This window comes from Sinocyclocheilus rhinocerous, unplaced genomic scaffold (assembly GCF_001515625.1).
Source record: "Sinocyclocheilus rhinocerous isolate Xijiao unplaced genomic scaffold, SAMN03320098_v1.1 scaffold241, whole genome shotgun sequence".
Taxonomy (NCBI): domain Eukaryota; kingdom Metazoa; phylum Chordata; class Actinopteri; order Cypriniformes; family Cyprinidae; genus Sinocyclocheilus; species Sinocyclocheilus rhinocerous.
The window spans coordinates 1,817,911-1,830,127 of NW_015659312.1; the positions used below are offsets into that span (position 1 = coordinate 1,817,911).

General features: G+C 37.1%; 2 protein-coding genes across 2 annotated transcripts in view; one reads left to right on the forward strand and one right to left on the reverse strand.

Moving 5' to 3' along the window:
- Positions 1–8,803, forward strand: part of LOC107723438 (14-3-3 protein beta/alpha-A-like) — a 15,982-nt gene extending 7,179 nt beyond the window's left edge. The window contains exons 3-6 of the mRNA XM_016532052.1: positions 3,843–3,966; positions 6,557–6,720; positions 6,849–6,944; positions 7,738–8,803. Coding sequence (XP_016387538.1) covers positions 3,843–3,966; positions 6,557–6,720; positions 6,849–6,944; positions 7,738–7,797 — 444 coding nt within the window. The 3' untranslated portion in view covers positions 7,798–8,803. The remainder of the gene's footprint in view (positions 1–3,842; positions 3,967–6,556; positions 6,721–6,848; positions 6,945–7,737) is intronic.
- Positions 8,804–9,782: 979 nt separating this feature from the next.
- LOC107723440 (urokinase plasminogen activator surface receptor-like) lies at positions 9,783–11,701 on the reverse strand. The gene is made up of 5 exons (XM_016532054.1): positions 11,653–11,701; positions 11,240–11,353; positions 11,016–11,162; positions 10,772–10,882; positions 9,783–10,051 (listed from the first exon to the last, which is right to left on the reverse strand). The coding sequence occupies exons 1-5, from the start codon at positions 11,699–11,701 to the stop codon at positions 9,840–9,842; spliced, it is 633 nt and encodes a 210-aa protein (XP_016387540.1). The 3' UTR covers positions 9,783–9,839.
- Between the last annotated feature and the right edge of the window lie 516 nt (positions 11,702–12,217).

Genomic DNA, 12,217 nt, shown 5'->3' on the forward strand with positions numbered 1-12,217 from the left:
TGCCGATCTCGTACGTTCCAGGGGAAGCTCCTTAGTTCGGCCATCCTACACAGTACACACGTGACTGACCGCTCGCTCGCACCAACAGGAGGAGGAGGGTCATGTTACTCTCTAAACTGCACTCAACCTGAAGGACCTGAAGAAACCTACGCTTTCAGTCTTTGAGGAGACATGAAAAACAGTGCATACCACAGGAACGGTATAACGGAAAATATTAGCGGTTTTGAAACCGTGACATTTTCAAATCGCGGTATACCTTGAAACCGGTAATCGGCCCATGCCTAGTTCTGTCCTTTCTTTTCCATGTTTAATAAACATGAGGATGGGATTTTGGTTTAATAAAAATGAAGTGACAGACAGATTGTTGTCACCTTAACCACTTCAGAGAAGTTACCATTGGATGGGCAGATGTTGTCAGAGCTAAAATGTTTAAATTATGATTTGTTTATTGCTCTAATTACTTTTTCATTTCCTGTCATATACTGTTTTTCTGTTGCATTTCTTTATGTAGTACATTAAGAAATGATTTGCTTGTCTGACAGTTATGGTGCGGCCATATTTACCATAGCTTGGTGTTTTGTTTCTGTTTTTTTGGCAAACTTCAGTCATTTCAGTAGGAATCCATGCAATTGGGGATTTCATGTGAAGGTGAAAGATTTCCCCACACAAATGTTACAACAACAGTCACATTGATGCAGAAAACTGCTTGATTTGAAAGTGACTACTCTGTGAGTTGTGCTTCATACATCACTACACTATTGACAATAGACAATGGACCTTTTTTTTGCCCACAAAATTTCACCAAAAATTTTGCTAATGTGACTGCATTATACAGTATACTATACAGTAATATAGCTTTATATTGTGTCATTTAATATGGAAGAGGAGGTGAGTGGCAATTGGCAAGTCACACTTTATTATCACTATCTACTAGGGATGTACCAATACTGGTATCGGTATCGGGCCCGATACTGCGCTCCTGTACTCGTACTCGTAAAAATGCCCCGATACCAAAAGCCGATACCACACAGCGTGTGAACAGAGCTGTGTCCAGAAAAAGAAACACTGAAAACAGAACAACAGAGTAGAATGGAGTTATTAGAGATTAAGAATGTCTATGAAGTACATGTAATTAATATAATGTTAAACATTCAATATTCACGCCTGTATAGCATTCACGCCTGTATAGCGGATGTGCGCAAGCTGATAAGCAGAGCGCGCTGAGTGGATTGAGCGCGCGGCGACACAGATGCGCGATCTTGTCGAGTGAATGTCTCACAGACATCACTGGAAAGTTTGTAGTTCGGGCGGATATGTCAAAAGCAAGTAACTAAAACAATGCACAAGTTACTTGTTTATTAGGCTGTAAGGAGAGCGAGAGAGAGAGTCCGAGAGCGCACACTTCTGTTGCATGATCTCGATTGTTGTTCGCTCCATTAGTGCATGCATTTGGATTAAAACTAAATCGTAAATATAAAACAAACAAAAATTATAGGGGCATTCACTATAAACAACATTTATTTTAAGCATCAAGCATACACAACTTTATTTAAAGCAGAAGTGAAACTAGCCGACTGTGTGAAATGCGCTGGGCTATAAGTGTCTCTCATTCTGCACCAATGCAAACGTGTGCGCACTGCGCATGTTTAGCTTGCTTTAAGGCCAAAGTATACTTTGGTTTTTGCTCGTACGTGAGGGTCCGTGTACACTACGCGTGACACAAATTACATCACCAAAATAGTACGCGTGCACTCGTTTAATGTATAACGAGTGGTTCCCTGCATTATTTTAGGAAAACGTTTTGTGATTACAGTCTTGAGCTGCTGCAATGGATTTTTTTTAGATTTTTAAAAAAAAATTACATTTTTCCTATTTAAAACTTGACTCTTCTGTAGTTACATTGTGTACCATGAGTGCAGCAGGCGCAATGATATTACGCAGCGCCTTTTCAGGTGCTGCGTAATATCATTGCGCCTGCTGCACCCATGGTATGGCAGCAAAGTTCCTTGATTATTACGCCGGAATGAGAGGATAGTTCCTAGCCATATCGGCCTAGAAAATCGCAACTTTTCATTTGTTTAACTCTAGCGGAGTTGGAAAATGAGCCTATTTTCAAAAAAAGTGGAGTGTTCCTTTAAGTGTGGAAATAACTGAAGGTAATATCTGTTTGCTAAATGAAGCCAACTAACATGATTCATATTATTATTTTTTTGTTTGTTTGTTTGTTTGTTTCTTTACCCAATATTTAAAAAAAAATTACAAATGCTGTGAAAATACAGGTATCGGTAGTGCTGGGCGGTATGACCAAAAATGTATATCACGGCCAACTGAATGTGCTGCTTCTCTGCCGCTCACTGCACAGAACAGACGCCGAGAGAGGTGACACTTCTCCGGGAAAGTCAGACCTCGCGCTCGCGGGACAGCACTGGCAAAATCTTCCAACTGAACCATAGCTAAGGTTTATCCAAAAAAGTCGCTAGGTTTGTCAGTATGAATATTCTATATTCTGAACTTTCACGCTTAGTAACACATACAGCTGTGCCCTCACCACAGTGCAACAGTGAAAAGGGACCCCTCTCAAACAGTGTCGTGTTCCCAACGTTGTTTAAGCGACATACACTGGTATTTCGATATTTTAAAAATTCATATCATAACAAAAATAAACACCGGTATTCGGTATGAACCGGTATACCGCCCAGCACTAGGTATCGGTATCGGCGAGTACTGAAAATGAAAGTATCGGTATCGGACTCGTTTTGAAAAAAGTGGTATCGGTGCTTCCCTACTATCTACACATCAAATTAATAAAACATCAGATAAAACCGCTCACCTGACACAAGCTGCTGTGATCTCCCATCCACATGTCTCGACTTGATAAAGATGATGGGGAAGCAGATGGTTATGCAAAACCATAACTGTGCATCTGTCAACTTAGAGCTACATTATGGAATTGTGATTTGAATCCATGCATTGCTCCCCACCATTGAAAGCACAAGTAGGTCATTGGTTCATCAGTGACATGCTATTTAACAAGGTTAAATGACTCGGAATGCCTAAACGATTCCTCTGATTATGGAGACCTTTTCCACCTAAACAGTCCTGTCGTTTTGACCTTTGACATAATCAAGGTCACAGACCAATGAGATCCTTAAACATATGCTCCCTATTTATTAGTGACCTTGACAAAATCAATTTGATCCAATAAGATTTCCTCCATCATTAAGGTGGTTTGTTAGGGCGTCATTGGAGAGGCTAAGGATGCTTGTATTGCAATAACGACCCTGTAGTTCTGTTCAGGGTGGCTACAATCAGGCCAGTCAAGCTGTGAACAAGCCCAGCAAGCTCAATGACCTAGTTCCACGAGCGCTAGCTCACACGGCATAGTCAATTTTCCCATTCTTCCTCCCTCCCTGCAACAGAAAGTCTCAGAAGCATCTGTGAAACTCCAGTCCTGCCATAAGCCATCGGGCCTCTGTCATCCCTAAAGGCAATCCAAGGTTATTGTCTAAAAACGCCTAGAATGCTGAAATTCTAGAAACCACATTGTTGGGACTAAGTGAAGGGTCTTTTTTTTTTTTTTTTTTGGTTTACTGTAAATGGCATCCCGGGACTGGACACATTTTGCTATGAGAGGTTTCATGGTTTCACCTGGGCCTCTTTTTGTAACAGCATGTCGTCAAACGAGTTTTCTCTGTTATCTTATCTGTTCATTTCTTTACTATTGTTGACTCTTGTTCTACTCTGGACTACTTCCCCCTTTCCTACTACCACGCTGAAACCAGGATGTGAAACCATTTGACGAACCGCTAATATGGTTTTTCTCTTTTGTCTGTGTGTCGCAGGTTCTTCTGGACAAGTACCTTATCCCCAAGGCGACCCCGGCTGAAAGTAAAGTCTTCTATCTGAAAATGAAAGGCGATTACTATCGCTACTTAGCAGAGGTGGCTGTGGGAGAGGAGAAAAGCGGTAAGCCATTCTGTTAAGTCTATCCTTAATGTTAAAGGGAAAGTTAATCCAAAAATGAAATTTACTCACCCTGCAAGTTGTTCCAAACCTGCCTTATGACTTTCTTTTCTTTTTTTTTTTTTTTTCTTTTTAGTTTTTTTTTTTTAGTCCAAAAATTGAAAGTCATTGTGGTCCAATATTATTTGTTTTGGACTCCATTGACTTTCACTGCAAGCAAAATATATTCTTTTATTTTCATTTGTTTAATTAAATGTTAAAAGTTCTGAGGTGAATTTAATACATTTAAATTTACTAGACAGATTGAGATGGTGGTCTAGCACCCCCTGGAGCTCCTAATATCATTTAAATCCGGTTAACAATGTCAGATTGCGAAGCTAGTTAATCATGTAGGCATTTGAACAATGCTGCATGGCTCTCGAAGCTGCAGTAGTGACTAGTCTCCAACACCTGCACATGAACGTACTAACTTCTGCTAAAAATGTAACATTTCCGCAAAATGTTGACCTGAAGCCAAGCTTGAGAGGAAGTAAGGGGGTGGAAATCTCTAAAGAGGATCTGTTTTTTGTTGTGTTAAACAGTTGTGGCCCATTCATAATTTTTGGCTCCCTCAGTGAAAAATTCAATAGTAAATGGACCATGTTTTTGCCTCAGAAAGTTTGTGGTTAGATTTTTTATTTTTATTTTACTTTCAGTACTTTCATTCACCAAGAATGCATTAATTTGATCAAAAGTGAGTTAAGTCTTTTACTTTGTTACAGCAAATAAATGCTGTTCTTTTAAACTTTGTTCATCCAAGAATCCTGAACAAAATGTTTCGCGGTTTCCACAAAAATACTAAGCAGCGCAACTGTATTCATTATTATAAGATAATAAAAACAATTGTTTTTGAGCTGCAAATCAGCATATTTGAATGATTCCTGAAGGAGCATGTGACACTGAAGACTTCTGAAGCTTCTGAAAATTCAGCTAAATATTCACAATATTACAGTTTTGTATTTTTCTTATCAAATTATAGCCTTGGTGAGCATAAGACTTTCAAAAAAAATCTTGCTGATCCCAGACTTTTGAATGTAGTGTAGGTAAATCTTATCAACCCCTAACTTTTTTGGATAGTAATTACAATATTACCAGACACCGTATTAGCTTGCTTTGTTCACAGGCTGATTCTATTTAAAGCAGATACTATATAAACCTTGAAATGGTTTGCTCTCCATTGTCTGTCTTGGTAGAGTCAGAAAGGAACAGGGCCGCAGTGTGCATAACAGGAAGAATCTTGCGGCAGCCTTCCTGTGCCAGGAGGTTGACAAGCTTTCAGGGCGTGGCTTTAGGATTCAGTTATGGGAAAGAGAGAGAGAAAAAATAATAAAAGGAGGGTCTTTAGGTCTACAGGGGAAACGTTTAGCGGTCTGATTTCCTTCCTTCATTGGAACAGGTGCAGACATATGAGTCCACCCACCTTACTGAATGAATGAGAGCCGCCTGTGTGTGGGTGGAGCTCCAGTGCTGCTTCACAGCTTGTCCGATTCCTGTTCCGTCTTGTTAAGAAGGAAATTGAATATAATTCCCTTTATATTGATTCGGTTGTCTCTCGCTGACGCCATCTGGCACAAATCCTTAGTACACACTGTGCTCTTGGTACAATAGTGTTGAGTGAAACAAACTGAAAGGCCCTACAGCATTCTGACAGTGTAAAATCTTATACCTAGTGCTAAGTTGTTAGCAACACATTCTGAAGATCTTGAAGTTTATTAAGAGCTTTGTGTCTACTAGCAGCAGAGTACCATCAAAACAGAAATGGCCTTATAAAGAAACCGTTGTGGCTCTTCGTGTCTGTCAAGTCATGGGTGACACATAGTGAAAGCAGGGCAGAGGCTTGACTTCTAGAGAGGGATTGGTTCTAAAAAAGCGTTATTTATAACCTGAAAAACGTTTTACAGTGGGTGATTGCAGTCAAGATGGCACTACTATTAAAAATGGCAAAAAAAAATATTTGTGATGATTTAAATGGGTAATATATAGTACATTGTAAATAAATATAATTTAATCATTTTAAATTCTGTCTTTGGTTGGTTGATCAGAATAGCTCAATTCTGAATTAATATTTTCTTCACTTTTTTTTCCTTAAATATAAGATTAAAAGTGCCTAGTGCAAAGCTTATATATAACATACTTTCGAACTAAAATGTCCTAACTGCAAAGTTTGTGCTTTAACGCCCCCTAGTGAAAAATGTCATTTCACTGGTTTACAGCAGGAAGTGTTTATTCATGTCAGCTGAAAAGACTCTTTCTTCTCTCTCTCTCTCTCTCTGTTATTTTTTTTTGTTTTTACTTAATTCAAAGTTAAAGGAAAAGAATAAAGCAATATCACACAAGTTGTGCTCAAGATCAAATATTCGTTACATTAGCACAGATGCGAGAGTATGAAGTTTAAATTGAAATTTCAATTCATACTTCAGTTTCAGTTGCAGATATTTCATACACAATATAAACTTTTACACAGTTTATTCTTTAAGCTCACTGTTGTGTAATTACTATTAAATCTTGAAAATATGCAAGTACATTCACACACTTTTTCTCTTTGTATCTCCAGCTATCATTGCCAATTCACAGGAGGCCTACAAGGATGCCTTTGAAATCAGTAAGGCAGAGATGCAGCCCACACACCCCATTCGTCTGGGCCTTGCGCTCAATTTCTCCGTATTTTATTACGAGATTCTCAACGCGCCCGACCAGGCCTGTAAGCTTGCCAAAACGGTAAGGTTAACACATACCCACATGCACACAGGCTAATGAACAAGATATAAGAGTGTTACCCACAATTATATTGTCAATTCAAAATATCCTCATAACCATTTTGTTTTTGGTTGATCTTTTTCTCCTAGGCTTTTGATGAGGCCATTGCAGAGCTTGATTCACTGAATGAAGAATCATACAAAGACAGCACATTGATCATGCAGCTACTGCGGGACAACTTGACAGTGAGTTTCTCTTTACTAGCAGGTTAAATTAAGACAATTTAACACATTAATTTAGTCCAGGTATTAAATGCATTTTTGTGGACTATAGGTCATTGATAGGCTTAAGGCTCGTTCACACTAAGAAAGATAATGAAAACTATATTAGCGGCCACACCAGCAGGTGATAACATTCAAGCGTGTGCTGGAGATATGTCGTTTGCCACTTTAAATCCTGGAGCTCTCTAAAGTTAAAGGGGTCATATGATGCGATTTCAAGTTTTCCTTTCTCTTTGGAGTGTTATGAATTCTAATTGGCTGTCAGTGTTTTTATCATTCATCAGCTGCAATAAATCATTCTGATTCCAACAATATTGTTCCTCTGTGTTGTTATAGATGTGGTTTGGACTTGTAGATGTGGAGTTAGAATGATTATTGAAACTTTACACATCAATATTTTTTGTGTGGCGACAGTACAAAAACATACTTTTATAAAAACGTAAAATGAACATAACTATACATGATGGCAAAGTGCACGTTTACTCTATTGGACATATTATACATGTTTGCACGAGATTAGTTTATTAATTAAGGCTGAGAACAGGATTCCTTTAAACCAGCACTTAACCTTTGCACATTTGTTTTGGTAGGAAGTTGCAGTCTGATTTATTAGTAGTTTGTATCATTTATTCAGTTTTTTTTATTCATCTGACAGCCCTAATTTAAAAGAAAGTGTCTTAGCATTCATTCTTTTTTTTTTTTTTAAGGAAACTCGCTCAATTAGTGTCTAACTAGTGCCCTATCCTCCGTTTTGCAGCTGTGGACTTCAGATAACCAGGGTGATGGCGAGGACACCGAGGAGGGCCGGGAAAACTGAGTCTCGCTATGTCCGTCCTTCCCCTGTTATTCACCTGCCATCGTTCCAGCTCACCATCAACACTGAGACCACCTCATCATCAACTTCTGTCTCTTTTAGTTCTTTTACTCGCGCGCCTTCCTTGCTTTCTTCCTTCCTTCCCTGTCATTGTGGGTTTTTTTTGTAAGGATTTGTGAAACGGGAGGTGGGTGGGAGGGGTTAAATAGGGGGCGGGTGGCCGTTGGGATGCAGCCAGGTTGGGGGACCAGGAGGGGATGAGGTTTGTCTGCTGTTAACCTTGTTTTCTCCGTGGGGAGCTCTAGGTTGTCACATTAGTGACAAGAAGAAATGCGGGTGAGGCAAGTTCTCAGCTCATGTAAAGTTGCAAGTTAAACCCTTTTGTTATTCATATACTGTATGTAAATTTCTGTCAAGGAGTCATTTGTCATGGTCATTATATACACCTGCAATTTAGCGTCTGCATTATAACAGCCCTTGTCTTCAAGTAGAGGTGGGGATAGCAGTGCTGGTCTTTAGCTAGGAAAGAAGCAACGGCAGCGTCACACCTGCTCGCTCACACATCCAAAAAAGAACTTACATTCCATTTATTGTCACTTTCAAGTTTCTTATTCCAGGCATTTGGTGCCCTGCAAATGACATTTACTTATTCCCTGTTAATTACGAGGTATAGAGGACCCTAAGAACAAAGAGCACATAAGCTTGATACTGTTACCGTATGACTGTACAAGCAGAGCAGTAGGAAATACTGGTGTGATTTAGTTTTCCAGTAAATGGTTTTTTATTTTTTATATTTTTTTCCCCCCCTTTTTCCATTAATTTGTTTTGATACTTGCCTAATTTGCATGTGGCTATGAAGTAGTTAATATGGGGAGGAAAGGGAGTACTGTCGGGCTGGCTAGCTTTGTGTCATGTCTCTGGAATTTTCATACAGAACACCCAAGCATAAATGTTATTTGGAGGGAAAATATGTAATTTCATGTAAGTGGATTAAAAAATAATTTAACACTTATTTTATTATATGTGGTGTTTTCTTATTATTATTATTCAATAAAAATGTGATGCGTCTTACCATATTAGGATACGTAAAATCATGTAAATCAGATGTAAATGCTTTCAGAGGAATGTATTCTTGGCTTCCTAAAATCATAATTTAACCTAAAAATAGTTATCAGGGGAAAACTTAAGGAATACTGCAGTTCAAAAGTTTGGTCAGTTTTTTTTATTTATTTTCTTATTTTTTTATTCCGCACAAATTAAATAAATTTTAATACATTTTTAAAAATTAATAATTGATCCAAAGTGACAAAAGATATTTATAATGTTACAAAAGATTTTATTTCTAATAAGTACATATATTGAATATTATATATGAATATTGTAACAATATTTCACAATATTACTATTTTTTTTTAATCAAATAAATGCATTAAAGAAGCAAGTCTCACTGACCCCAAACTTTTGAAAGACAGTTTAATATATATATGTATATATATATATATATATATATAATTACTGTGTGCAAAAGTCCCCAAAAGAGGTGTAACACAAAGAGATGCTTTGAGATGATCAGATTTCATCTCCTTTGTCCACAACAATTCAGAGGCCCAAGGCATAAAATGAGTGTATTGAAACTTAATTCCATGTAGAAACCTAAATCTACACCCTCTTGAAAGGAAAATAATCAAACATCTGAACACTATACACCCCAGTCTCTCAGGAATAGGTTGTTCGGACCAAAGATGTGTTACAGAAGAGTAAAATGCAGTAAATGTCCATTGTTTGCAAAGTCTTTTTATATCTGTTTTTTGTGAATATTGCAAATGAGAGGCAAACATGGCTAAATGAAAATTTCAGTATATACAAAATTAACAGCTTGACAAGCACACTAATGACACCAATGCTCACACATCCTAGAATCAGCCATTAATATATATTTAGATTATCATTTAACCGATATAACCAACATGTAAGAATGTTGGCTGGATTTTATTGTTTTGTAAAACTAAAAATCACGAGAATCAGAGGATCATGCCAATTGAAGCTCAAAATGACATCTGTAGTATTGCGCACATCAGAATCCCCAGCTGAAACGAGAGGATCACGCTAGCGGTTTGAGCTCTGTTACAGAGATGTCCTTTACAGCAGCTCTGGTCCGCTGCTATGCTGGACTGGCTGATCTTGGTGGACAGCTCACCCATACAAAAACTTCTGGTCACACATCCTTTCATTGTCATCATATGTCCATCACTAAAGACTGTCGAAAAATGATGAAATAAAGAGGATCACAGTCATTCTGCTATTTTGAGAGGAAAAAATGTTACAAAAACTTTTAACAACAATGACACAAAACAATCTTGTTTGGGGCAGTGAGCCTTTGAAAAATGAAACAGTTTCATTGCTTGCAGTACTGAGCAGAGGCAACACTCGACTCCTGTGACATCTTGATTATGTCAGAAATACCCTTAGGCTCATATTATATCTCATATTTAACCAATAACATTTTTAAAACGAACAAAAGTTGTCTAATGCAATTGAATGTACAGCATTCAAAAGTGTGGGTTCGTATCGTTTTTCAAACGAAGTATCTTATGCTCATCAAGGCAGCATTTATATGATCAAAACAGTAAAAACTAATATTTTGAACTATTATTACAAATTTAAAACAACTTTTATATTTAATTTTTTTAAGTAATCTGTTTCTGTGACTGCAAAGCTGAATTTTAAACCGACCTACTTTTTTATTTTTATTTTTTTTATTTATTTTTTTACTTTAAATATAAATTCTTTATTACACAAAATTCTATATTCTGATATTTAGGATATTATGTAATTTAAAAATAATGAATATAAAAATCTAATTAGATTTTTTCTTTAAAAAAAGACCCTTTTCTGTACATTAAGTGTAGTTTGTAAATATATAAATGGTAATCTATAGAGCTTTGTTTACTCTGTGACGATTTTTGTCTTATCTTACCCGTTGCCTTGATACAATGATCTTCCTCATCAACACAAGGTAAAGATGACACACAGTCTTCTCCATTGCAAGTGTAGCATTGCATTCCATTTGGGATCATTTTGGGTGATTCTAAGAAACATGCATATAAAGCAACAAAATATGCTGTACTCCAGTGGAAGTCATGTCTGATGTAAATAATTTGAATTAAGCATGTACATTTTATTGTCACATAATACTATTCTTCCTCCTGTGTTAACTGTACCTGGTTCAGTCTGGGAATTGCACAGGTTAGTATTGCAGCACTGATTGTTGATGACTATTTTTGTAATTCCAAAATTTGCAGATGCAGTCACGCATTGACTAGTTGTAGAGCAGTTCTTCATAATCATGTCAGCCAGTGTGTTGTTTCCTACAGCAGAAATTAGCCTCATTTTTAAAACAAAAAAGTAAAGCTATACCATTTCAGTTCAAATATTCAAAACGTACCCATATAAGATGTGGTTCTCATGGTCCCACACTGACCAACAGGACACTCCACTTTAGTTTCAGTGCATTTAATTGATGTCTCAGGTATGCACTGATAGCAGGTTAGGGAATTTACTGAAATTGAACAAAAAGTGCAACCAATTTAAATAGATAAATAAATAAAAATGCCCTTTTAGAAAAGTCTGGTCAAAACATATATTCAGAAAAATATGATATAATGCAATGTAAATATAGGACATTAAGGAAATACAATATTGATGTTTAAGACTGCTACATTTTGTACTACAACGATTCAGTTCTGTATTTTAATCTATTAAATATCTGTTTTAACACCGTTACACAATGCACTATAGAAAACTCTATCAAACATACTTAACAGTAAAATATGCATAAAGAAAAATTCCAACAATTACCTTTGTAGAAAAGTGCACTCATGAGAATAAAGAGGAGAGGCTGTGCCATTTTGATTTGAGTTCAGACTGAGATGAGAAGGGAGGGACAGGAGACTACATCCCTCAGCCTGTGAGGAAACATGAAACATGACGAAACAGATACTGGCCCTCAAAAAAACAAAAACATCAAAAAAAAAAGTTTTTTTTTTAAAATGTTTCCGTCTCACACAACATCATTTTCTCAACTGAAGTTCCTATAGTGAATCTGAAAACTTGAAACTTGTTGGTTTATTGATGGATACTGGTATGATAATATATAGTATGTGTGTGTGTGTGAAAGAGATGGAGAATGCATGTGTTTAATGTGTAGGGCAGTAGAGATAAACAGGAAAGAAGTGAGAGAAATAAGATCAGGAATATGATCAGGATGACTTCAGCCTGCGTCCCTGTGGGAACAGCTTATGTTCGACCACCACACAGTAGTTTTATTGTCTGAAGCTAATGTTGGTGTGCTATAGTAACATGGCCTGCACTTGTCACTATATGACAGACTATAGAAATGAGGTTTTATTGACTACAAAGGAAT